The sequence below is a fragment of the Hypomesus transpacificus genome, chromosome 2, assembly GCF_021917145.1.
Source record: "Hypomesus transpacificus isolate Combined female chromosome 2, fHypTra1, whole genome shotgun sequence".
NCBI lineage: Eukaryota > Metazoa > Chordata > Actinopteri > Osmeriformes > Osmeridae > Hypomesus > Hypomesus transpacificus.
Window position 1 is genome coordinate 1,112,198 of NC_061061.1, and position 27,541 is coordinate 1,139,738.

General features: G+C 49.9%; 1 protein-coding gene and 1 long non-coding RNA gene across 3 annotated transcripts; one reads left to right on the forward strand and one right to left on the reverse strand.

The window, feature by feature from the left end:
* The first annotated feature begins 693 nt into the window (after nucleotides 1-693).
* LOC124477379 lies at nucleotides 694-1,699 on the forward strand. The gene is made up of 2 exons (XR_006957136.1): nucleotides 694-869; nucleotides 912-1,699. It is a non-coding gene; the product is annotated as an uncharacterized LOC124477379 (long non-coding RNA).
* A 1,805-nt stretch (nucleotides 1,700-3,504) lies between these two features.
* On the reverse strand, nucleotides 3,505-27,382 carry LOC124479892 (protein argonaute-3). 2 transcript variants are annotated; one of them, XM_047038848.1, is made up of 19 exons: nucleotides 26,630-27,382; nucleotides 18,144-18,315; nucleotides 17,862-17,982; nucleotides 17,345-17,553; nucleotides 17,008-17,144; nucleotides 16,095-16,229; nucleotides 15,844-15,931; nucleotides 15,418-15,565; nucleotides 15,198-15,317; nucleotides 14,444-14,566; nucleotides 10,807-10,940; nucleotides 10,358-10,542; nucleotides 10,105-10,264; nucleotides 9,701-9,791; nucleotides 9,357-9,551; nucleotides 7,492-7,626; nucleotides 7,089-7,190; nucleotides 3,920-4,119; nucleotides 3,505-3,690 (listed from the first exon to the last, which is right to left on the reverse strand). In XM_047038848.1, the coding sequence occupies exons 1-19, from the start codon at nucleotides 26,646-26,648 to the stop codon at nucleotides 3,582-3,584; spliced, it is 2,583 nt and encodes an 860-aa protein (XP_046894804.1). In that variant the 5' UTR covers nucleotides 26,649-27,382; the 3' UTR covers nucleotides 3,505-3,581. The 2 variants fall into 2 exon arrangements, with proteins under 2 accessions (XP_046894804.1, XP_046894795.1); XM_047038839.1 differs by having other exon boundaries at nucleotides 14,423-14,566.
* Between the last annotated feature and the right edge of the window lie 159 nt (nucleotides 27,383-27,541).

Sequence of the window (27,541 nt, forward strand, 5' to 3'; positions counted from 1 at the left end):
ATGATTAATATCTACACTACTATTTGTCATAATTCTGTTAGAAAAAATAAGTGGTGTGCATTACATCATTTTAAATATAATTACAAATATACTTCCAATCTGGCTTTTAAAAAGGCTTTAGGACACTAGTGAGAATCGTCAAGGCTCAAGTCTGTTGGCGTCTGTACATGAGAACAGGACAGCAGACAGGGCTCTGCTGGGCTCCGCAGCACAGTATCGCTCTGAACACAGTCTCACTGGCAACTCACATCCATCACACACTCACGTACTCCAACTGAACACGGACCTTCTCATCCTCCCTCACAGGAGAGAAAGAGAGGAGAGATAGAGAGGAGAGAAAGAGAGGAGAGAAAGAGAGGAGAGATAGAGGGTTAGAGGAGATATAGAGAGGAGAGAAAGAGGAGAGATAGAGAGGAGAGATAGAGAGGAGAGAGAGAGGAAAGATAGAGGGTTAGAGGAGAGAGGAAAGATAGATGAGATAGAGAGGAGAGATAGAGGAGAGATAGAGAGGAGAGATAGAGGGTTAGAGGAGAGATAGAGAGGAAAGATAGAGGAGATAGAGAGGAGAGATAGAGAGGAGAGATAGAGGAGATAGAGAGGAGAGATAGAGGAGAGAGAGAGATAGAGGGTTAGAGGAGAGATAAAGAGGAAAGATAGAGGAGAGAGAGAGGAGAGATAGAGAGGAGAGATAGAGAGGAGAGATAGGTCAACTAGGTCAACCCCCCCCCCCCCCACACACACCATGAAGACCCTTCATCATCAGTGAGAATAGCACCAGATGCGTCAGCAACACACACGCTTCTCTTAGTGCAGATTGAGTAACGCTGACTAGCCTGGACCAGCTCCAGGCCCGACTGGACTAGCTCCAGGTCCGACTGGACTAGCTCCAGGCCCGACTGGACTAGCTCCAGGCCCGACTGGACTAGCTCCAGGCCCGACTGGACTAGCTCCAGGTCCGACTGGACTAGCTCCAGGCCTGACACTCAGGAGCCGAGGACAGGCAACACAATACTTCACACCAACTCAGGAGGAACATTGACAAGCTAACGTATTAATGAAGGCTTAGTTCATGTTGAGTGTGCTATCTGACACAGGTCCGCTCCTGGACTCTAACCCTCCTGGGCCAGGCTCTCCTCACCCGCCAAGGACCAGTAGAATAGCAGCTATATTCTCGTATATTAACCAGGATAAGCAGAGTTCAGTATGGCTAGGTGTGCTTGGACACGGCTGCCGAGCGAAGACACCCGTTCCAACCAGGAGGACTTCCATGAGATGCACTGTGTGCAGAAGTCCGCCTGTCTGGGGTCTTCTTGATTCAAAGCTGTGACAGAAGGCTGGTTGTGACACTGTCTGTGTCAGCTGCTCTGCTTCCCAGCATGCACGGCGAAGGTGAGGACATCCACAACACATCACCCCTACCTTCCTTTCCCAGACCAGGCACTTGATTAGACCCCCCGCATGGCATGCCTCCTCGCCAACCGCCCTGGGCACATAACTGCTCCACTGGGAGGCAGAAATGCTGATTACTTAAATATGTAGCTTCCTGTTAAGGGTGGTCTTTTCCTCCCCCTCCCCTACTCCTCCCCTCCCCCTGCCCTCCCCTCATCCTCATTATTGCACTAGAGGAAAGGAACATGGTGTTCTGTGGCTCGTCAACCCCCAGCCTGTCTCGGAGAGGACTGGAGGATCCTCGAGGATCAGAGTAAACACAGCCATAATCACCAACGTCATCTTACATTACTGGCATGGATGCGGTAAGAAACATATGTATGAATGATAAAGAAAAACAGATCAAAGATAATTACAAAAGTCCTCTCTCCCGAAGCCCAGGCTGGCCCTTGGGACATACAGCACAACATCGCGGACTAGATGCCATGGTAACACTGACGCCATAGTTACACAGATGCCATGGTAACACTGACGCCATAGTTACACAGATGCCATGGTTACACAGAGCACATGGCGGGTCGTTCTACACAAGTAAAAAAAAGAAAAAAAAAGTAAAGAAAACCTTAAGAATGAAGCCTTCAGGCAGGTCTAGATATCTGAAGAGCTTTTTCACATGTGAGCCAACAGAGGGCACTGTGTCACCTCAACAACAGCAGCTTGCCTTCTCGTACACATGCATTGGTCAATCGACACTCTTCATGACTTGGTTAAGTCACCATCAGCTGGGAGAGGACCAGGAGCCAGGAACCACACACACAGCCCAAACTCTCCACCCAGCACCCCCTTCAGCTCCACCCAGCATCCCCATCAGCTCCACCCAGCACCCCCATCAGCTCCAACCAGCACCCCCATCAGCTCCACCCAGCACCCCCATCAGCTCCACCCAGGCAGTTAAGATGAGAGTCTGTGGGGGTAAAAGGCAAGATGGCTGGATGGGGTGAGAGTTTTACATTTCACAAGACTGCAAGAGGTGGTGTTGGGGGGGCTGGGAGGTGGTGTTGGGGGGGCTGGGAGGTGGTGTTGGGGGGGGCTGGGAGGTGGTGTTGGGGGGGCTGGGAGGTGGTGTTGGGGGGCTGGGAGGTGGTGTTGGGGGGGCTGGGAGGTGGTGTTGGGGGGGATGGGAGGTGGTGTTGGCGGGGCTGGGAGGTGGTGTTGGGGGGGCTGGGAGGTGGTGTTGGGGGGGATGGGAGGTGGTGTTGGGGGGGCTGGGAGGTGGTGTTGGGGGGGCTGGGAGGTGGTGTTGGGGGGGATGGGAGGTGGTGTTGGGGGGCTGGGAGGTGGTGTTGGGGGGGATGGGAGGTGGTGTTGGGGGGACTGGGAGGTGGTGTTGGGGGGGCTGGGATGTGGTGTTGGGGGGACTGGGAGGTGGTGTTGGGGGGGTTGGGAGGTGGTGTTGGGGTCAGGATGCCCACAGATAGCAGTTGGCTGGTTCTGGCTGATATTGCATAGTGCCCCTGAGCTCCTGTGGGGTTTTAAAGCAGCGTTTGCATCCTAGTCTTCTCCTTCCTCTCCTCCTCCTCCAGTCTTCCTCGTCAAGGTGGGGACTCTCCTCCTCCGGTCCTCCTCCTCCCTCTCCCCCAGTCCTCCTCCTCCAGTCCTCCTCCTCCTTCTCCTCCAGTCCTCCTCCTGCTCCAGTCCTTCTCCTCCAGTCCTCCTCCTTCTTCTGCCCCAGTCCTCCTCCTCCTTCTTCTCCAGTCCTCCTCCTCCTCCTTCTCCTCCAGTCCTCCTCCTCCTCCTCCAGTCGTCCTCCTCCTCCAGTCGTCTTACTCAAGGTGGGTGTCTCCTCCTCTAGTCCTATTCCTCTCCATGTCTTCGCACAGTGTCAGGTCTGGATGTACTGGATGGTGTGGTGGTTGAGGGGGGAGGGGGACCACCATATTTGACTGGCAGGCCAAGCATGTGTGTGTGTGTGTGTGTGTGTGTGTGTGTGAGAGAGAGTAAAGGGAAGAGGTGTGTGTGTACGTGTGTGTATGTGAGAGAGAGAAGGTGGTAAATGAGAGGAGGTATGTGTGTGTGAGAGAGGGGGTGGTGTGTGTGTGTGTGAGAGAGGGGGTAGTGTGTGTGTGGGAGAGAGGGGGTGGTGTGTGTGTGGGAGAGAGGGGGTGGTGTGTGTGTGGGAGGAGGAGGGCTGCTCAGGCGAAGTACATGGTCCTCAGAGTGTCGTGGTGAATCTGCACGGCCTTAGCCAGAGCCTGGGGGTCCCGGCCGTTGCTCTGTCCAGACACATGGCTGCCCTCCGCACTGGGGGAGGGAGAGGTGGAGGGATGGAGACAGAGGGGGAGAGAGATAGGAAGAGAGGTCGAAACAGAGGGAAGGAGGGAGAAAGAGAGGGAGGGAAAGGGAGAAGAGGAAAGAGAGAATGTTACAGATGTTATTCAATTTAAGGGTTCTCCCTTTGAGAGAGGATGTGATGCGTGACGGTGTAGCACGCAGAGAATGTAAACTCGGTGTTCTCCCTCCGCCCCCTAACCTGTCGTGCTCCTTGTCCACCAGGTGGTAGCGGGCGCGGAAGGCCACCAGGTGGGCGTAGTAGGCTGGCGCAGGGATGGAGACTGAGCGTGTGCAGCGTACGTAGGTGTGGCACAGCTGGTAGGTGAGCAGCTGGAACTCATCAGCCGTGAAGCAGTTGTCGTCCCAGAGGACGTGGTAGTGGGAGGGGCGACTGGTGCCCTGGGGGGAGGGGGGAGGAGGCGGGTTACATGGAGCAAGGAGCTTCTCTGCTAATGGACTCTTTAAAACTATTCTTTTTATTATTGGTGTAAATAATAATAATAAGAAGAATATAGCTGCAAGCAGCAATGTGGTGGCCAAGCAGGTCAGATGACCCAGAAGAAACTTTCGACATCTAGTGACTGCGGTTTACCTGGCTTTCTTTGCAGTGGCTTATAGTCTCGCTAAACAGAGAATCAGAGACATGACAAGCTTGTCAGCTTTGGCTGGATTTGAACCTCTGACGTTGCCAGGACACCAATTTATCCTTGTGAGCTATTCTCAGTGCTGGAAATCAGATTTCAGTGACTGCGTAAAAATATAAAGAATTTTTCCTGTGGCAAGCGGTTGTCAGATTTGTCCCAAGTTTAAACAGCTGTAATTCAGTCCTATTTTGATATGTCAATGTGATTGTGGTCTGAAGATAATCTGTGTAAAAGTTGGTGAATATTTGATACATTTTGAGTAGGACAAAAACGTTTTATTAATTAATGAAAATGGCGGCATCAATTTGGCTGGTATCACAAGTTAACATGTGTCAGACATGGGATCGCCCCCCTAGAGGTTAGAGGACACATATCTGTAAAGCACAATAAATCTGACTCTTCTTGAGTATAGATCCCCTGAGATTGAAACATTATCATTACCATTATGATTATACTGTTAGACAGCTACTGTGGCATACCTGGCTTCACTAAACAGATAAACAAGTATCATGACATGCGTGATGACTTTGGCTGGATTCGAACCTATGACCTTACACTTCAGAGGAACCCGTCTTATCCCAGTGAGCTATTCTCAGTGCAAGGAATTACTGTGTTCAGTTACTATGTAAAAAAAAGTAAGCCGTTTTTCCTGTGGGAAGCGTTGTCAGATTTGAACCAAGTATAAAAAGTTGTAATTCAGTCATATTTTGACAAATCGAGGTGATTGTAGTCTGAAAATGATTTGATTACATGTCCATGAAAATAGGAGCAACGGCAAACGAGGAGTTCAAAAAAGTATGTTTTTATGAAAATTCCAAATGGCCGACGCCCAAAATGGTGGACACGGGACAATGTGATATATTTCGACTTGGTATGCCACGTAGAATCAGAAGAGACCAATCTTGTGATTTATGACAAATCTGTTCAGAAGTTATGATGCAAGAAATCCGATGCACTGGCTAGATGTAGATTCACTATATCTACAAAGCACAATAAATCGGATTCTTCATGAGTATAAATCCCCTGAGAATGAAACATTATCGTGGCCATTATGATTATACTGCTCGACAGCTACTGTCACATACCTGGCTTCACTAAACAGATAAACCAGTATCATGACATGCCTGAGACTTTGCCTGGATTCGAACCTACGACCTTGCACTTCAACGGAGCCAGTCTATCCCAGTGAGCCATTATCAGCAATGGGAATTGCTGTGTACAGTTACTGAATACAAAAAGGAAGCCGTTTCTCCTGTGGCACGCATGGTCAGATTTGGCCCGAGTTTAAACAGCTGTAATTCAGTCATATTTTTACATGGCAAGGTGATTGTGGTCTGAAGATAATCTGTGCCAAATCTGGTGAATATTGGATACATTGTGTAGGAGTAAGGAAAAAAGTTTTATTCATTCATTCAAAATGGCGGCCTCATCAATTCGTCTGGTATCACGCGTTAACATGCATCAGACGCGGGATCTCCTAAGATATCACGAGACATAGGAATGACTTAAATACGCCAAACAAATCAACAGTTATTGGTCAAAACACAATCCTACCTATTGTAATGCCCCCTAGAGGTCAAATGACACTACCTGTCTCAAACCTCTTAATAAGAGGGCCTTGAGTCCATACACCAAGTTTGGAGTCAATGCATCAAAGCTTGGCTAAGATATTACCTCACTTCCTTTTTCCGGATCAGTTGCTCAATTTGATTGGCTGTAACTAACAAACGGTTGCAGAAATCAAAACGCCATGTGATGTCTTTTGTGAGGCTTGGTCTGAAAATGTTTGCCTATTGCAGCGCCACCTAGAGGTGAAATGGCATGACCTATTTTGGACTTCTTTAGAACAGGGTCCCTCGTCCCTATACCAAATTTGTTGTCAATGCAGTAAAGAGGTGCTGAGATATGACCTCACTTCTTTTATGGTGGCTTGGTTGACGATTTTGATTGGCTGATGACTTTGATTGGCTGTTCCAGTCGAGTGTAGAAAGTCTAAAAAACATGTGATTTCTTTTGTGTGGCTTGGTCTGAAGATGATCTGTGCCAAATTTGGTGAAGATTGGACAAACCTTATAGGAGAGGTAGCGAAAAAACGTTATATTCAAAATGGCGGCCACATCAATTCAGCCACATAAATTTGATGTGGCTGTAACTAACAACGGCAACGGTTGCGAAAATTAAAGCTCCAGGGGATGATTTCTGTGAGGCTTGGTCTGAAGATCATATGTGGCAATGAATGAAGAAGATTCGACAAGAATTGTAGGAGGAGTAGCGAAAAAACGCTTTTCCTTTACATTCAAAATGGCGGAGAATCTATAGAGCTGGGTATGATGTCATAGAGTGCGTTGAACTCGTCTTGATCCAGGGAATCCAACGATACCTCATTTTGGACAATGGGGCATATGGTTCAAAAGTAACATGTGTAAACACACCTTCAACTTTGACCCATTGGTGGCGCTAGATGGTTGGAATGGGAGACATGAAACTTGGTGAAATTGATGAGGGGACTGGTCCCAAATAGTGTGCCAAAATTCACAACTTCTGACCATTTGGTTCTAGGGGCTGCCATAGACTCCCATGGCAGAAGAAGATGTGTAATAATAATAATAATAATAATAAGAATACGTAGAAACACTTAAGGTGGCTTCGCCGCTTCGCGGCTTGGCCACCAATAAAGCAATTGTTGACCAACATCCAGTGCACACACACACACACACGTGGTACCTGTATCCCAGCGTGACTGCAGAGGTAGAAGTCAAACTCGTAGGGGTGAGTGATGTCCGTGTCCACAGTGGTGCCGGCAGGAATGTTGCCACTACGTCCAACCTGGCATGGGAGCAAAGCATTCTGGGTAAGTAACAAGTCCTCCCATCTCCTCCTGCTTTGAGTCGACCTCTGAACTCCCTCCAGAGAAGCGCATGAAACTGACAACGCGAGGGAAAATCATTGGGTTGTCTGTTCAAATGAGCAGTGCTTATAGGCTGCTAACTGCCTGCTCCCTCCATCAGTGCGTTAGCAGAGTAGTGTGTTGGGGAGGAGGGCTTCAGGCTGAGCTCCCAGCCTGATGACCCAGTAAGACACACAAGTGTCTGTGTGTGTGAGTATGTGTGTGTGGTAACAGGCTCACCCTCTCGTTGCGGTCGGCACAGAACAGCCTGGTGTGGTGTCTCTTCTGCACCACGATGTAGGTGATGCCGGGCTGGTAGTCCTTCTCCAGACTGATGCAGGCCTCTCGGATCGCCAGCAGCTCATAGTACAGCACCTGCAGCAGGACGGGACACCACGGGATCATGACCCTGATCGTTACGGGGTCATAACCCTGATCGTCACAGGGTCATGACCCTGATCGTCACGGGGTCATGACCCTGATCTTCACGGGGTCATGACAAGGCCCAAACGGAATATGCAGGCACAGAATTCCGACGAAAACCCACAGATTTTCAAAAAAAGTTGTCTGAGGCAAAATGTAAATAAACTTCTCAACTCGTATTACGTCTCTATTATTAAAACGTTAGCCAACAATGATGGGAATTTAAATGGAAACTTGGTCTTTTCGACCAAATTTACAGCAAGAGACAGGGCCAGGGAGTTTTCAGCCGATCTTTATGAGGATGGATCAATACTTTTTTGCAAAGTCTGTCAACATTCAATCAACCATATTCACAATCAAACTGTTGTGGAACATCTTCGGTTGCTCCGACATAAGAACAGAAAGCTAGTGGAAATATTTATTTAATATTTTCAGTCTGAATAACCGCAGAAAATGTGAACAAAATCTGCGTATTACATTTGGGCCTGGTGACCCTTAACATCACAGGGTCATGACCCTGATCATCACGGGGTCACGACCTTAAACATCACGGGGTCACGACCCTAAACATCACGGGGTCACGACCCTAAACATCACAGGGTCACGACCCTAAACATCACAGGGTCACGACCAGTGTTGGGGGAAGTTACTCAAAAAAGTGATATATTAGTTATTACTGTTCAGTAAAATAAGTTACATTATTACTTTCTGTACAAAGTAATATTACTACTTATTATATTACTTTTACTCAGTGTGCGAATTACGGGGGGGTTTGACCCCCTTAATTAAGACTTGGACCCCCCCAAAAGAGGTCAACACAACAGGTCGGGGGGGGTCGATACATTTATATATCGCGCTTACCTGTAATCGTAAATATTACTTTACGCCCTGCAGAAGAAGTTGACCATTGTATAATTTGCACTCTGCTTTTATTATTACTTTTAGTAGCGAGTTGTGGAAACGGGTCGCCATCTCTTTTATGGTTTTAAGTGCATTTTTCAATCTGTATTTATAAGGCTATTTGCTATCTATAGGTCATTTGTTGAATTCATGCACTAACTTGGACAAGTAACGCAAGTTACTTAACTGTAATAATATTACTCAATGTCAAAAAGTAACGCATTTATTAGTTTGTTACTTACTCAAGTAATAATAGTATGTAACGCGTTATATGCTGTGAGACTGTGGCTCGAGATACTGCAAAGACTGCGGCTTGTATTTGTATTATTCCTTTTATCACTTGTATTATTGTTTTTATGTAAAGCAACTTGAGCTGCAATTCTTGTATGAAATGTTTTATAGAAATAAAGTCTTCTTATTATTATATGACATAACGCGTTACCCCCAACACTAGTCACGACCCTAAACATCACGGGGTCACGACCCTAAACATCACAGGGTCAAGACCATAAACCTCACAGGGTCACAACCCTAAACACCATGGGGTCACGACCTTGGACAATAGGGGGTCACAACCCTAAACGAGAGACGAAGAGAGAGAGAGAGAGAGACAGAGAAAGAGAGAGACAGACAGAGAAAGAGAGAGAGAGAGAAAGCGATACAGTAGCAGTGACAGACCTGTTGAAAGAGAAAGAGACAGAGAAAGAGAGAGAAAAAGAGAGACAGTAGCAGTGACAGACCTGTCGAGAGAGACAGAGAGAGCCAGTAGCAGTGACACAGACCTGTCTGAACTGGCCCTCAGACACTCCGTCCCTGTAGAAGATGATCCTGGTGGGTTTGTAGCGGGTCGACTTGTAGAACTGGATCAGCAGCTCTCTCACCATGGACGCCAGATCCTGGATGACCTCCTGCCTGGGCCTCTGGACCCGAACCGTAGCACAGTACCGGCTGGGGTGGGCATCCATACTGCCCACCACCTGGAGGGAGGGAGGATGAGGAATGAAGAGAATGACAGAAGGAAAATGAGGGAAGGAGGGAGGAAGAAGAAGAAGAGAACATGATTAAAGAGTAAAAATAATGTGTTTTAGAGTAAGTAAGAGTTGCCAGATGAGAAAGGTGTTCTCACCGCTGCGATGGAGGGCTTCTTCCCATCCCCAGCAGGAGGGTGGGTAACATCGGCTCCCAGGAAGATGACGGGCTGCTGGAACACTGAGGGCCTGGGGGGGGGGGGGGGAGAGAGGAGGGGGGGGGCAGAGAGGAGGAGGGGTCAGAGAGGAGGAGGGGTCAGAGGGGGGGGGGGGGGGCAGACAGGAGGGGGAGGCAGAGAGGAGGAGGGGTCAGAGGAGGGGTCAGAAGCCCTTCAACACAGCCTCTTAAAGCTGGGAACAGTGTTGCCAATCAGCTTTGTCGCTAGATTTAACGACTTTTCACCTTCCCTTGCGACAACGGATCTCATCTCATATGGACAACAATATATCTGTTGGCTGATCTGTGTGTATGAGACAGAGCCAGAGTGTGTGAGGCAGCTACCGTTGGTGAGGCACCAGGATGTTGTTGATGCCCCCCAGCTTGACGTTGATCTTCAGGCAGAGGTTGGAGAGGGTCTGGGGGGAGGTCTTCACCACGTTCTTCACCTGGACACACTGGGTGGCCATGCCCAGGAGAGTGTCTCCCACACGCTTCACCTCCGCTACAGGACCAAACAAGCAGCGTTAGAGGCACCGTAGTCCCAATGCACGAGCTGTCTCTACGCACGCTCTGATGAGGACGTTTTGACTGGTACCGTAGACGGGGGTCTTTCCAGGCAGGATGACGATGATGAGCTGCAGGCCAGAGTAGGTGTTCTTCAGGTGTCTGAACATGGGCTCCACGCTGTCGGCCCCCTGGGCGTACTTACAGAAGCAGGGCTGGCCCTGGATGGGCATCCCAGCATCCTTTGAGATCTTACGCAGCTGGTCGGTGAAGCCCCTACAGAGAGGATGCAGGGAGAGGGGGAAAGGAGGGAGAGAGGGGTACAGGTAGACAGGAAGAGGGCGAGAGAGAGAGAGATACAGGTAGAGGCAGGAAGAGAGGGATGTGTTAAGAGAGTCATTTGCTTAGAGTAGACCTAAGAAAGATGGCCCGGGAAGGCCGTTATAACATGAAGGAGATGATTTAGGGTTAGGGTTGGTTATGGCCTGGTCGTTATGCAGGACGAGGGAGGTACTGCAGGGAACCTCTCAGCTGTCTTACTTGAGGATCTCCTCCCTGCACTGTCTCTGCGTGGCGAAGCAGGCGATGGCCCACATCTTGATCTCCACACCTGTGTGGAACTGCTTCCCCCTCATGTCCCACACCCCGTGGCTGGGCGTGGCCACCGTGCGGTTCTGCAACACAGAGCAGGGGTCACCTGCTGCCGGTCAGGCTCTCACACACACACACACACACACACCTCTATGCACACACACACACACCTCTATGCACACACACACACACACACCTCTATGCACACACACACACCTCTATGCACACACACACACACACACACCTCTATGCACACACACACACACACACACCTCTATGCACACACACACACACACCTCTATGCACACACACACACACACCTCTATGCACACACACAAACACCTCTTTGCACACACACACACACACACACCTCTATGCACACACACACACACACCTCTATGCACACACACACACACACCTCTATGCACACACACACACACACACCTCTATGCACACAAACACACACACACCTCTATGCACACAAACACACACCTCTATGCACACACACACACACACCTCTATGCACACACACACACACACACACACACCTCTATGCACACACACACACACACCTCTATGCACACACACACACACACACACCTCTATGCACACACACACACACCTCTATGCACACACACACACACAAACCTCTATGCACACACACACTTGGGCTGCGCAATTAATTAAATAAATGTTTCCATTTATCCAATCTTTGTTTGGCGACAAAGATACTTTCAAAATTGGCGGGGGACAGGAAATTGAACAGTAAACATTTTAGAAGTAGATTAGACTGTGGCAGTCAAAAGGCCTCTGCTATTACCATGGATATTCCCCCCCCTTCATGATTCATTTCTGATACTTCCACCTAGCAGACGAGGTGAAGTACCTCTGGTGAATAAGGTCAAATACAAGAACACTTTTATCCCTACTTATATTGACATTTTAAATAGGTTATTAAGTTAAAACAAACAAATATAATTACATTTAAGTTCATTCAAAAGCGTATTTCACTTATCGTTATTCACCTGTTTGTTTTGTATTGTTGACTGAGTTTCGATCTAAAGAAAATGTTCTGCCCCCAAGGATATGGGACATATCGTCCAGCTCTTGAGTTAGCCAGCTGGATGGAGACTACAAACATATTGGCTGTTGTTGGATTATTTATATTTAGCATTTTTCTTACTTTACCCCCAATAAACAATTTTCCGTCACGTCTCCATAGCTAGGATTCCTTAATTAGTAGCAAAAAAACGTTTTTGGCGCTGATGAAATGGGGAATGTCAACCATATGAACACCAGTAGATACATTATTTGGACTGTTTATTTGATGTATATGTCTTTCAAAACAACTAAAAGTGATGTCAAGTGCTACATGTATTGCTAAATTAGCCCTGTCTGGCCTCATCACTGGGCATTTTACATAACCACCACAACTCTTAATTACTGTTGTACTGTACAAGTTCAAATTCTGAGAATCCTGTCTGTGTTGAGGTGTTTAAAGAACAGTAGAGTGTACAGCTTGTATATTACTGTAACTGAAAAACGTGGGCTGGAATAATGTTTTAGTTCATAGATATTAATGTGTTTGGAGGAAATATCTATATATTAGGGCTGGGAATCGATTATATGTTTTAAACTAATTAATCGCAAAATATGCTGTGATTAATCGCAATTAATCGCATTTTCCCCAAGCTCGTTATCATCATGTAAAACACTGAATTAAATCAATGAACACAAGTATATTTTAAATAGAACATTGTATGACATCTCGTGAACTGTAAACAGTCTCTCCTGGGAAGTACAGAATAGTCATTCCCATCAAATATATGCAGCAACTGTATAAACACAAAGTGTTTAAGTGCACGTTGAATATTAAAGTTTAAACCCTGAAGGTTATCAAAAATACTGGACAGGTGGAGCACGTGCCCCCAAGTGAAACATTTTAGGGGCACAGTCAATTTCTGTTTTTGAAAACATTGCATTATTATTAGACTATTGAATGAATTACACAAAATTGACCGGAAACAGGATTGGTTTCTTATTTATTCATTACATAGTCATTTATTACTTTTTTGTATTCATTGTAACATTGTTTTAAACTGACTGGCTTGCCAAGCTTTGTAGCATGTGAGTCTTGACCTTTTACCAGCTGACAGCCAGTTTTCAGCACATTTAGAGGCATCCAACATTTCCAGGGAGGGCGCCTCTGTACTGATCTGAATGAGTTCCTCTATGGTGGATGGGTTCAAACTACTCATTAATGGGAAATGTAGTTTTTATGTTGTATTCGCACCGGTGTTCATGTAGGGTCGCAACTGCGCTCTTGGTTTTCAGCATGGCTTGCGGTAGGACAGAACGGGGGTCAGTTGGGGGGGTAATTTTGTTGACGGAAGCATTGTTTAAGTTTCTATTGTTAAACTTGTGTTTACTTTGGTATGTGTCGTGTTGGATGTTAGTTTGCTTAGTTCTATTGTTCACACTGAGTGTGAAGGTTAGCTAGCTAGATCGCTAGCCAGGCTGTTAAAGTGCAGGACAGATGCAGTAGGCTATCGCAGGACGCAGCCTATGAGGTTTACCCAAGTCATGATTATTAGAGAGAAATCTTTCTAAAAAAGGAGGAATAAACGTATCCTGTTGCAAATAATGGTTTGAGCACTTTCTGGTTTAATAGACGCAAAAATTGTCTTGCGTTAATGGCGCTATATTATTTTTAAAGCGTTAAACATATCAAATTAATTGATACACACCAACTCAAAGTGTGTATTAACATACAAAGTGACCTGTCATATGACATAACCAAATCTCATTTATTGTTAATTGCCTGTCTTTTGTAATAAATGCACAGCTGAGGTCGATTCCTGCCCTGTGTTCATAACTGCCCCGTGTTCATAACTGCCCCGTGTTCATAACTGCCCCGTGTTCATAACTGCCCCGTGTTCATTCCTGCCCCGTGTTCATTCCTGCCCCGTGTTCATAACTGCCCTGTGTTCATTACTGCCCCGTGTTCATTACTGCCCCGTGTTCATTCCTGCCCCGTGTTCATTACTGCCCCGTGTTCATTCCTGCCCCGTGTTCATTACTGCCCCGTGTTCATTATTGCTCTGTGTTCATTACTGCCCTGTGTTCATTACTGCCCTGTGTTCATTACTGCCCCGTGTTCATTCCTGCCCCGTGTTCATTACTGCCCCGTGTTCATTACTGCCCTGTGTTCATTCCTGCCCTGTGTTCATTCCTGCCCTGTGTTCATTACTGCCCCGTGTTCATTACTGCCCTGTGTTCATTCCTGCCCTGTGTTCATTCCGGCCCCGTGTCCAGCTCAGTGGTTGATGCAAAACACACATTCAACATGTAATTTATATGCACAACGATGCACACAGTCTGAAACTACACACACACAGTGAGACTACACACACACACACACACACACTTAGACTACACACACACGGTGTGATGCTACACACACACACACACACAGTGAGATACTACACACATACAGTCACACTCACACACAGTGTGATGCTCCAGACAGACAGATGGAGAGATGGCGTGATTTAAAGGCAGGTACCATAAAGTGTTCAGAGCTCACCCGCCCACCGTACTGCAGCATGGGGGGGGGCAGCACGCGCCCGGTCACCTGGGCCATCTCATCACGCACGCGGAACTGGAACTCCTGAACAAACGGGTCTGCGTCGTAGTTGGCGCTCCGCACCTGCAAGGGGTGGAGGAGGCAGGATGGACAAAGAGAGAGGAAGGGTTGGAAACAGAGAGAGGAAGGGAGAGAGAGAGGGGAAGGGATAAAGAGAGGAAGATAGATATAGAGAGGAAGGGAGAGAGAAAGTGAGAGGCAAAGATGGAGGCAGAGAGAGGAAGGGAGAGAGAGAGGCAGGTATGGAGACAGAGAGGAAGGGAGAGAGAGGCAGGGATGGAGGCAGAAAGAGGAAGGGAGAGAGAGAGGCAGGGATGGAGGCAGAGAGGAAGGGAGAGAGAGAGGCAGGGATGGAGGCAGAGAGAGGCAGGGATGGAGACAGAAAGAGAAAGGGAGAGAGAGGCAGGGATGGAGGCAGAAAGGAGGTCATTTATCCAGGTGATGATACAGTGTTGTGTGGTCCAACTAGAGATGTTCACGTTGTTAAATTTCCCTTCTGAATATTTCAGTTGGTTTGTTCCAACTACTACTTGCACTAACTTTATTATTCAACCCTACTACCTAATCTGTGATTCATTGATATAATCTAAAGAGGTTAAGAGGTTTCTGTGTATGTATACCTTCATTACAATGTAGAGGCTGAATCTTTTCTAAAAGCAATACCATCATCTATCCACTAGGGGGCGCTCCTCACCAGCCGGCTGATCTCCTCCTGTCTGTCGGGGGCAGAGCGAGCTGTGGCTTTGATCATGGTGGAGGTCTGATTATCTGTCAGCTTCTTGATGCACCGCTGCCCTGCTACTATGTTACACACCTGAAGAGAGACACACACACAGGAGACCCAGTGTTAAGGTAGCAGAACAAGGTGTTGAGAGTGTGGGGCAGGGCAGAGCAGAGTTCCTCCAGGGCCTCACCTCCAGGGGCAGGTAGGTGTGCTTCTGCTCCTGGCCCACCTGCAGGCAGGGCAGGTGGGGGTATTTCAGCTGCAGGTTGTACTTCTCTCTGAAGTACTGGGCTACCGTACGTTCTACTGTCTGGCCGTTCTCCAGCTGTAGGGGGAACCTAAGCAGAACCAGGAGAACCAGGTTTACAACCCTGGTGCTGCAGGGAGACAGGGTCTTTTGTGTGTGTGTGTGTGCGAGCGTGTAAGGTATGTGTGTCTGGTGACTAAGGTCTTTGGACTGTTTAGCCGATAATGAGTCAGACACTGGTTTGGGTGAATATCCTAACCCCCTTCCTCAGGCATTTACACACACACACACACACACATACACACACACACACACACACACACACACCCCAGACCCCGTAGCTACACACACACGTGCAGGCTGACTCACGTCTGGTGACTGGCCGGACGGCGGGTCACGTTGCAGACTCGATACTTCCTCCTCATGGTTCCACAGTGTGTCACCTCCACCTTCAGACCTGAGACACAGCAGGCTGATGAGCATAAGCACACACACACTCACACACACACACACACAGGGCACACACACACAGGGCACACACACACACACAGGACACACACACACACACACAGGGCACCCACACACAGGGCACCCACACACACACACAGGTTGCTGCTTACCTTTAATCTCTTTGGTGAACTTGACCCTGTGGGAGTCTGTGAGTGGGCGTGGCTGCTCGTCGATGTTGTGGATGTCCAGGACCTCACACATGAACTGGATGACGGGCTGGGCCTTGTAGAAGGCTGTGGCCGACACTAGGGGGCGACAGAGAGCACACAGCTAGCACACAGCACCGGATGGACCAGGTCAACACAGGGAACTACTACTACTGCAATCACAACAAGGGCTAAGGACCAGAGTCGGGAACAACAACTCATGTTGTCTGCAGGAAGGGGAGATAATTAAGCTGAGGTTGTAGAAGGTTGAGAGGTTGTAAAGTGTTTGCAATTGTTGGGGGATTGTTTATAGTAAGTCAGGTGGCTATCTGTACAAATTATTTCTGAGGGTGATGACCCTACAAAGGTCAGTTGACCATTTTGGATGGTCACTTGCCGGTGTAAATAGGGGGTTACTATGATCCTGTTCTATTAACTAACCCTAACCCTAACCACACACACGCCATCAGCCTACACCTGATCAGCCTAGACCTGCTCTCCTGCCCCCCTCTGGTGCTTGCTAGAGGTACTGCACCCTCCTTGTCCAGATTGGTGTCCTTGGCTAACCTCGCTGGAGATAAAGGGCCTTCCCCTAACATCTGATCTATAAAGACCTCCGTCAGGGACACTCAGGGAAACTAACACTGATGTTAGGTTCCTCCAGGTTCACAATGACTTATTGAGAGACTTGTTGGTTAGTTATAACGGATTTAAAATGTATGCTTCATGTTTTGGCTGCTTGCAATGTTTGGGACTACCTCGTTGTTATGATCAGTGACCTATGCTCTTTTGTAAAGCTCTCTCTTGGAAGTCGCTTTGGAGAAAGGCGTCTGCTAAATGCATAAATGTAAATGTAAAGACCAGCTGTGTGACTCACCATCGATGTTGAGCATCATCTTCCACATGGCCGGCCGTACAGACTGGTGGAAGCCAAACCAGACCTCCCTCCCCCCGCCCAGAGGGTGGTCGTAGCCCTCCGGGGAGGAGAAGAAGGAGCGCCCCACCGGAGTGTACCTGAGGGTCACACACATGGAGGGGTCAGAGGTCACCTACCTGGAGGAGAGAGAGAACTACAAACATATACAGGACTACAAAACTATGTGAGGGAGGCTATGCTAGGGGAGTGAGGGAGGCTATGCTAGGGGAGTGAGGGAGGCTATGCTAGGGGAGTGAGGGAGGCTATGCTGCCCCAGGCCACCAGGGCGGCGACTCACTTCATGGAGGGCAGGTGTCTGAGGACCACGTCCACAGCGTGGACAGGGTTGGTGCTGATTGGCTTGTCCAGTTCCAGGGGCTCAGGAACACTGCGACCTGTTAAAACCTCGTGCAGCATGTGCCAGCTCACCAGTGACACAAACTTGATGGACACCTTGAAGGGGCGGTCCTTACCCCCCTCCCCCGGCAGAGTGACATCCAGGTCCACCTATGGGAACAAAGAGGGGGCGGGGTTACACACATGTATGTGCGTGTGTATGAGTGTGGGTCTGTAAGTGTGTGTGTGTGTATGTGGGTCTGTAAGTGTGTGTGTGTGTGTGTGTGTGTATGTGGGTCTGTAAGTGTGTGTGTGTGTGTGTGTATGTGGGTCTGTAGGCGTGTGTATATATGTGTGTGTGTGGGTCTGTAAGTGTGTGTGTGTGTATGTGGGTCTGTAAGTGTGTGTGTGTGTATGTGGGTCTGTAGGCATGTGTATATATGTGTGTGTGTGGGTCTGTAAGTGTGTGTGTGTCTCACCCCTGCAGTAGCTACAGGCAGGGGGTTAGCTGTGTAGAGGCTCCTCTTCCCGTCGTAGACTGGCCTGCGGTCACCGAAGATGGTGACCTTGAAGTGCTGCACCATGGAGTCCACCACCTCCCTGTAGACACACACCTGTTAGCCTCACCTCTACACCTCTACCCCACCCTCTACCCACCAACTCCCTGCAGACACACATCTCTAACTTGTACCCCTCTACCACGCCCTCTACCCAACACCCCTGTACCCCAGTTCCAGACCAGCTGAGGGTGCCAGCGTCACCTGTTGACCCTGCGGGGACACTTCTCAGGCTTGATGTCCACCTCGTACAGGTAGACGTCCATCTTGGGGATGTCCACCTGGAAGCAGTTGGCCAGCAGCTTGATGGGCTTGCCCATGGTGCCATAGCCAGGCCGCCGGGGGACGGAGAACAGGGCCTGGGCCCCAACGACTCCTAGAAGAGAGGAGGGGAGGAGGAGGACAGGGAGGGAAGGGGAGGAGGACAGGGAGGGAAGGGGAGGAGAAGGGCAGGGAGGGGAGGAGAAGGGCAGGGAGGGGAGGGAAGGAGGAGGACAGGGAGGGAAGGGGAGGAGGACAGGGAGGGAAGGGGAGGAGAAGGGCAGGGAGGGGAGGAGAAGGGCAGGGAGGGGAGGGAAGGAGGAGGACAGGGAGGGAAGGGGAGGAGGACAGGGAGGGAAGGGGAGGAGGAGGGCAAGGAGGGGAGGAGAAGGGCAGGGAGGGGAGGGAAGGAGGAGGACAGGGAGGGAAGGGGAGGAGGACAGGGAGGGAAGGGGAGGAGGAGGGCAAGGAGGGGAGGAGAAGGGCAGGGAGGGGAGGGAAGGAGGAGGACAGGGAGGGAAGGGGAGGAGGACAGGGAGGGGGCAGGGAGGGGAGGAGGAGGGCATGAAGGGGAGGAGGAGGGCAGGAAGGGGAGGAGGGCAAGGAGGGGAGGAAGAGGACAGGGAGGGGAGGAGGAGGGCAGGGAGAGGGCAGGGAGGGGAGGAGGAGGGCATGGAGGGGAGGGAAGGGGAAGAGGAGGAGGGGGGCAGGGAGGGGAGGAGGGGGGCAGGGAGGGGAGGAGGAAGGCAGGGAGGGGAGGAGGAGGACAGGGAGGGAAGGAGGGGGAAGAGGAGGGCAGGGGGAGACCACAGGACAAACAGTGCTTGTTTGTTATTCAGCAGAGTAATAACACAGAGGTAGGATATAGTGGCAGAGCTGCACTCAGAATAGAAGAAGAGTCCCAGGGCTTCAAACATGTTCAAGAAACCAAACACAAGAGACACGTGTGTGTGCGCGTGTGTGGGTGTGCAGCGGTGCGTCATTCATACTACACCACCACCCCCATATAGACAATTTTTGGCACATGAGTCACTTTAATCCAGAGTCACAGACTTGAACTGAATGTCTCTACTGCCTATACTTGCCTCTACTCAAGACTTTAGTCTACTCTCTACTGCCTCTACTCTACTCTCTAAAGGCAGTAGAGACTAGAGCAGTACTCAACTCTCTACTATCAATATCAGTGTTTTATTTCTCCTCTTTCCATCTTCCTCCTCTGCATCCCCTGTTGTCACCTCTGAGCTAACCCTAATCCTCTGAGCTAACCCTAACCCTCTGAGCTAACCCTAACCCTCTGAGCTAACCCTAACCCTCTGAGCTAACTCTAACCCTCTGAGCTAACCTCAACCCTCTGAGCTAACCCTAACCCTCCGAGCTAACCCTAACCCTCCGAGATAACCCTAACCCTCTGAGCTAACCCTAACCCTCCGAGCTAACCCTAACCCTCCGAGCTAACCCTAACCCTCCGAGATAACCCTAACCCTCTGAGCTAACCCTAACCCTCCGAGCTAACCCTAACCCTCCGAGCTAACCCTAACCCTCTGAGCTAACCCTAACCCTCCGAGCTAACCCTAACCCTCTGAGCTCTGGTAGGGGGCCTGGGAGGGGGCCTGGGAGGGGGCCTGGGAGGGGGCCTGGGAGGGGGCCTGGGAGGGGGCCTGGGAGGGGGCCTGGGAGGGGGCCTGGGAGGGGGCCTGGGCAGGGGGTTGAGTGTGTAGGCGAGACTTTGAAGGGTCACAATCAGAGCAGAGGAGGAGAGACAGGGGACTCTGGAATTCCAGGCACGGTTGGTTCCCCTGACAGTCACACACACACACCTTTGTGATGGAAATGACCCAAGGGGGCCTCAGAGACACTTGTGAGACAGAGCTTCACGTCTAACAGACACAGACAACAGACAGGAGTTTTCACGCAGCCAGACAACACAGGCTCTCTCTCTTTCTCTCTCACATAAACACAGCCCCCCTTTGAGCCCCCCTTTGAGCTCACTGTGGGAGTGGATGCAGGAAAGAATAGGAAGAGAGAGGGAGAGGAGGAAGAGAGGGAGGTGGAAAAGGATGGAGAGAGAAAGGATGGAGGAGGGAGAGAAGGATGAAGTAGAGTGGGAGGAGGGTTAATTAGCCCCCCCCCCCCCCTCCAACACACACACAGCCACACATGCCCCACAGCTGGCACAGACAGCAGCCTATCAACTATCCTACCAGAACAGTAATCTGAGTGTGTGTGTGTGTGGTCAAATGATTGGGTGTGTTTCAGAAGGATGGAGGAGCAACTCTATCAGTCTCTCATCTCCTGGATCCTCTAACTTCCTGCCTGGGAGAGAGGCAGGGGAACCAGGGGAGAGAGGCTGGAGGACCAGGGTAGTGAGGCTGGAGGACCAGGGTAGTGAGGCTGAAGGACCAGGGGAGTGACACTGGAGGAAAAGGGGAGTGAGGCTGGAGGACCAGGGGAGTGAGGCTGGAGGACCAGGGGAGTGAGGCTGGAGGACCAGGGTAGTGAGGCTGGAGGACCAGGGGAGTGAGGCTGGAGGACCAGGGGAGTGAGGCTGGAGGATCGAAGAGTGAGGCTGGAGGACCAGGGCAGTGAGGCTGAAGGACCAGGGTAGTGAGGCTAGAGGACCAGGGGAGTGAGGCTGGAGGACCAGGGGAGAGAGGCTGGAGGACCAGGGTAGTGAGGCTGGAGGACCAGGGTAGTGAGGCTGGAGGACCAGGGGAGTGAGGCTGGAGGATCAAAGAGTGAGGCTGGAGGACCAGGGTAGTGAGGCTGAAGGACCAGGGTAGTGAGGCTGGAGGACCAGGGGAGTGAGGCTGGAGGACCAGGGGAGTGAGGCTGGAGGACCAAGGGAGAGAGGCTGGAGGAGTAGGGGAGAGAGGCTGGAGGACCAGGGGAGAGAGGCTGGAGGAGTAGGGGAGAGAGGCTGGAGGAGTAGGGGAGAGAGGCTGGAGGAGTAGGGGAGAGATGCTGGAGGACCAGGGGAGAGAGGCTGGAGGACTAGGGGAGAGAAGCTGGAGGAGTAGGGGAGAGAGGCTAGAGGAGTAGGGGAGAGAGGCCCAGCCTGGGGACCAAAAACGCGGGAACTCACATCAAAAAACGACATAATCAGCCCTACAGGTAAGGTAAGAGATTAAGGGTGCATGACCCAGGATCTCTCTCTTTCTGGGGGAGGAAGACAGGGGGAGTAGGAGGACAGAGGGAGGAGGAGGAGGACAGGAGAGGAGGATAGAGGGAGGAGGAGGACAGAGGGAGGAGGAGGAGGAGGACAGGAGAGGAGGATATAGGGAGGAGGAGGACAGAGGGAGGAGGACAGAGGGAGGAAGAGGACAGAGGGAAGACAGAGGGAGAAGGAGGACAGAGGGAAGACAGGGGGAGTAGGAGGAGGAGGACAGGAGTGGAGGATAGAGGGAGGAGGACAGAGGGAGGAGGAGGACAGGAGAGGAGGATATAGGGAGGAGGACAGAGGGAGGAGGACAGAGGGAGGAAGAGGACAGAGGGAAGACAGAGGGAGAAGGAGGACAGAGGGAAGACAGGGGGAGTAGGAGGAGGAGGACAGGAGAGGAGGATAGAGGGAGGAGGACAGAGGGAAGAGGAGGAGGAGAAAAGGAGAGGAGGAGGACAGGAGAGGAGGATAGAGGGAGGAGGACAGAGGGAAGACAGAGGGAGGAGGAGGACAGAGGGAGGAGGAGGAGGACAGAGGGAGGAGGACAGAGGGAGGAGGAGGACAGAGGGAAGACGAGGAGGACAGAGGGAGGAGGAGGACAGAGGGAAGACAGAGGGAGGAGGACAGAGGGAAGACAGGGGGAGTAGGAGGACAGAGGGAGGAGGAGGACAGGAAAGGAGGATAGAGGGAGGAGGAGGACAGAGGGAGGAGGACAGGGGGAGGAGGAGAACAGGAGAGGAGGAGGAGGACAGGAGAGGAGGAGGAGTACAGGAGAGGAGGACAGGAGAGGAGGACAGGGGAGGAGGATAGAGGGAGGAGGAGGACAGAGGGAGGGGGACAGAGGGAAGACGAGGAGGACAGAGGGAGGAGGAGGACAGAGGGAGGAGGACAGAGGGAAGACAGAGGGAGGAGGAGGAGGACAGAGGGAGGAGGAGGACAGAGGGAAGACAGAGGGAGGAGGAGGAGGACAGGCGAGGAGGAGGATAGGCAGAAAAAGAAGAGAAAAGAAAGGGAGAATCTGAGTTTTCCTTCTCAGTCATCCAAGACCCACTCCTCCCCTCCCTCCCCCACTCCTCCCTTTCCTCCCCGACTCCTTCCCCCACACCTGCCCTCCCCCCCACTCCTCCCTTCCCCCCACTCCTCCCTCCCCTCCCCCACTCCTCCCTCCACTCCCCACTCCTCCTTCCCCTCCCCACTCCTCCTTCCCCCCAACACTCCTCCATCCCCCCCACACTCCTCCCTCCCCTCCCCCACTCCCTCACAAAGCCCCCTCACATGAACAGGCTGGTGGTCCTCTCTGCAGCAGGCAGGCAGGCAGGCCAGCCGTGTCTCTCCACTCACAAACATGGCTGCTTTCATCAACAGTTGGGAACATTCCTCCAGGGGCCACAAGGTCACGCCCCGCTCGCTCAAACATCGGCTCAGAAGTTAAGCTGTATGTGTGAAGATCACCAGCATCCCTCCGCTGTGTGTGCGTGTGTGTGTGTGTGTGTGTGTGTGTGTGTGTGTGTGTGGTGGAATGTGTCCCAGAACACAACAAGCAGGACAGGCTTAGCCAGGAGGCTGCTTCAACCAATCAAAGGGACTAGGGGCTCCCTGTCTCGCCCCATACAAACAAACCAACGGTAACTCCATCAGATACAATGACCCGCGCCGCTGGCTGCACTCTCCATAGAAACCTGCACCAATGTGCCACCTGCCTCTGGGAGGCTGGCCACTGCACACAGACACTCACACACCATCTCCAGGGAGAGGAAGCAAGGAAGAGCGGGAAAACTGACAGAGAGAGAGAGTAGAAGAGAGAGTAGGAGAGTAACATGAGAGACTACCTTCCAGGTCTATTGTCCCCTGGATATATTAAGAGTTCAGCTCAGTAGACAGAATATTATCTGTTTAGACTAGACTGCACTCATCCCCCCGACACACACACACACACACACCACCAGGAATCCCCATCAGACAGGTGTGTGTCAAGGTCTCTCTACTGAGTGTGTTTATGCGTGTGTGTGTGTGTGTGTGTGTGTGTGCATGTCCGTGTGCGTGTGTGCGTGTGGCTGGGACTCTACCATGTCTGTTCTGAATCACAGAGTGACTCACAAGTACTGGGGCATTCCCTTTACTGCTGCATTCCCTTTACTGCTGCCGATAATCACCTATCAGCTGTTAGTAAATACCATCTTTGTGTGCGTGTGTGTGTGCGTGCATGTGTGCTGTGCGTGCATGTTAAGTACACTGCCCTCACCAACATACAGGTCAACATGAAGTAGTACCATGCCAGCTGGTCCACACAGAAGAGCAGGGTTAGGGATGTGGAGCCCTGAACACCATCTACAGCCCTCCAGGATATCTGACAGCCTCTACAGCCCTCCAGGATATCTGACAGCATCTACAGCCCTCCAGGATATCTGACACCATTTCCAGCCCTCCAGGATATCTGACAGCATCTACAGCCCTCCAGGATATCTGACAGCCTCTACAGCCCTTCAGGATATCTGACAGCATCTACAGCCCTCCAGGATATCTGACAGCATCTATAGCCCTACAAGATATCTGACAGCATTTCCAGCCCTCCAGGATATCTGACACCATTTCCAGCCCTCCAGGATATCTGACAGCATCTACAGCCCTCCAGGATATCTGACAGCATCTACAGCCCTCCAGGATATCTGACAGCATCTCCAATATCTGACAGCATCTACAGCCCTCCAGGATATCTGACAGCCTCTTTAGTTTAGGTTTATTGCCATTTGTAATAAGTGCAGGTACAGGAATTCCCTGTTCCTCTTAACAATCCTTAACAGTAGGGCTGGGCGATAAATCGATAAAAATAACTATTGAGGTAATGACTTCACTCGATAAAGATATCGTAACATTCATATTCAATAATATCGATAATGTCGATAGAGATTAATTAGGAACAGCAGTCCATTCAATTTCTGTGATGCAGCAGGAAGTTGCGGAGAAATGGTAGCCTACGCTCTCTAAACTATACTGAGCACGTCGAGTGGAGTAGCTAATGTTAACCGCGGAAAATTAGTCTTATTGCCGAAAACAGTGGCAGCGACAGCCATGGCGAGGGAGCAACTTCCAATGAAGAAATTGTTGATAAAAATAATCTTTTTCAGTTATTTGGAAGTTGTTTGGCTTTTTGAAATCCGACAAAGAGCAGAGCAAAGTCCGGTGCAAATTGGTTTAGTAAACAAACAGGTGGTTTGTAATGGTAATACGACAAACTGCACCTACTCGACCTACGGTCTCGGTTAACAAACGTTTTAACAAACCTCTGCTTACAAAGGTGTTGGTAGATCTGTTGAAAGTCCATATTCGTTTTTTATATAATATAACAACACGTAGGAAAATCACAAATCAAAAACGACGAATCTGGTGCAGACGCCATGTTGTCAACATCTCCAAGGCAACCTAGGTCCGTAAATCGGTTTTGCGGATTTTTTAGAACGTCTCTGGACATATAAGAACAGCGTTTTGGTCCAATTATAATACTAATATATATGAAACCTTTTTTACCACCTGAAGCTAAATCACTCGTTGGAACATGCAGAAAGTGTGAGTTTGCGCCAAGGTATTGATAAGTAGGCTATTGACAAAAAGCAAGGTTTTAAAAAGCTTAAGTTACTTGACCCCAGGTACGTGCTCCCTGGCCGCAAACATTTCTCTCACACCGCTCTGCCTAAACTTGATGCCGAGTGTAGGGAAAAAGTTGAGGAGGAAACTTATTTAGCTACTACAGATCTGTGTATTGTTTTATTATCGTTATCGAATGTAAATATAAATATCTATACCGATAATGTTTTACCCATATTGCCCAGCCCTACTTAGCAGCCCATCTAAACCTGTAATAATAATGAATAACCTATATGATTAAGTATACTTTGAAACCCACATGTACATGTGATATAAATAATAGAATAAGATGTCCAATTGTTCTTGACAACATTTCACATCTCACTTTATATCACATACTGGTCATGTCTGAAAAGGCCAAGCTTATTAAAACCATGTCAGCCACAGAACCAGGATAGACCTGTGTCTTGTGGGGCTGTTCCCTCACAAACACACTTGGCACTTCATCACCATATTCTCACGCCACACTTTCATAGCTACTGGCTAGCTGACTGACAACCTTTTATTAATTCACTGAGAGACCTCCCCCCCCCACACACACACACACACACAGACGCACAGAAACACTCTCACACGTATACCAACTGATCTGTCTGTTAACCGTTCTGCAGCTGATGGGGAAAACCCTGGCGTTTAGTTGCCCCCCTGTGAACTGCCACACCTGGGGGCAAGCCTTGACGTGAAGGGGTGGGGGGGGGGGGGGAGGAGGAAGGGGGGAGGAGGGGAGCTGTACCAGGGGAGAGGAGGTGGAGTGGAGCTGTATCACATGTCTAACTGCTACTACCACAGCACCAGGTGGAGGGATTCCCTTACTGCTCACACAAAGCCAAACGCTAACGGCTAACTGTCACTGTTAAGGTCACAGAGGCAGACTTTGTAATAAAGTAATTAATTTGTTTATTGTTTATTATGGGCCAACTTTTGCTGAATGAACAGTGGAATCATGACTATTGGGATGACCAATGTTGTCCATCATTCATGGTCTGTTAGAGGGAATCTTGCGATAATAAACTGCGATTATCACTGCCCCTGTCATCTGTCCAACCGACCTAGATAGCCTAAATATGAATGAATATACTTGTCACGCATCACCATGGTGATTTAATTATGAGCCGAATATACAGTACCATGGAATAGTAATAAGCCAAGTTAATAAGGAACGCCGAGAAGTATAAACTGGAGATTGCAAGCCACAGAGTAATCTAACTCAGAACAGTCTCTTGAAGTGAGCCCTGACACATGGCGAATAGGGGGAGAAATTCAATGACACCGTTTCAACTGTGACTCACTCCAGCACAATAGAGTGAAACTCCCTGGTTACAGTTGAACAAAGCTACGGGTGGCCCTTCACGGCTTTCCGGTAGCTGTCAAACACACCTGAGCACGAGGCGTTAACCCCCACCAGAACGTGCGTCAACTATGATTAATCGTGACTAACCTCGGGGCATGAAGCGGTTACGTTATGTATTCCGTTAGTTAGCTAGCCTACCTACTTCAGCCACTATTCAAATTATTTTGCTGTCCTGAGTAAAGACAGAGGTTTGGCTGCTCGTGTTGAAATGTCATGCAAACAACTTGATAATTTGGAAGATAGTTTGCGCTTGTTTCACCACTGTATTTGTACACTTACCTGTAGTTCCGATTTCCATTCATGAGGTCCCTGTCCGGTTCCCTGTCCGGATCTCAATTGTCAAATGTCAGGGACTATTGCTTAGTTGAATCTGGTACCTCAGCGGAGACACTGCGCCTCACGGCGCTAGTCGAAGTCCCTCGCGAGCCCCCTTACAGCACTCTTTCTGTCAAAGGCCCTGTCTAACCGTTTTCTAGTGTCCGGTTGGCCGGGGGTTGTCAGGGGGTCTTCCGTGTCCCTGTGTCTGCCCAGTCGTTCACACGGCCAAAGTATCCAATCAGCTTTCACTGCCACGGCGATAGTTGCTTAACGACAGCGGTTTTAGCTTAGCTACCTAACGGCTAGCCAACTACTGCGAGGACTGGACGGGAAGAAACTGTCAAGATATCATAATAGTAAATTTATTAGACTTTTGTTGAAATATCACCCCTCCACAGAAAACAAAAAGACAATGTAGCTAGACCCAGTACCCATAGACTGGGGTAATTAGCAAGCTAACGTTAGCTAGCTCGAATTCTGACAGACGACGGACACTTTACTTGCTCAAAATCCGCTGTCGCGAGCTTGCCGCCGGTAACGGTGTGTAGTGTTCCACCGTAATGTCTCCCCAGATGTCAGCTGTCATGCGGGCAATCTTGTTGTACTAGAGCTGTCAAGCGTCGGTTGTATTCCCCGATAATGTCAGATTTTTTTGCCCGGTTGACACAATGATCAACTCTGCGGGGCTCTGGCCAGCTAAATATGGAGAAGTTGCCTTTCCGACAGGAAGAGGTGGGCTCTTTCTAATACGTCGGTTTGGAAGCGTCTAACTCCGCCTTTACTCAAGAACGATGTGATTAAAACGCATTTATAGTAATGTATTTTCCATATGTCTTGGCAAATAAACGATTGACAAACTATTGTTAACTATTA

What these genes read in the sequence shown, in the direction of transcription:
- LOC124479892 (XM_047038839.1), bottom strand. An exon ending in CGTCCGGCCAGTCACCAGAC is followed by an intron (nt 15,566 to 15,843) that starts GTGAGTCAGCCT and finishes GGTTCTGCTTAG; the next exon opens with GTTCCCCCTACAGCTGGAGA. An exon ending in ATCCTGGTGCCTCACCAACG is followed by an intron (nt 9,792 to 10,104) that starts GTAGCTGCCTCA and finishes CCCCCCCCCCAG; the next exon opens with GCCCTCAGTGTTCCAGCAGC.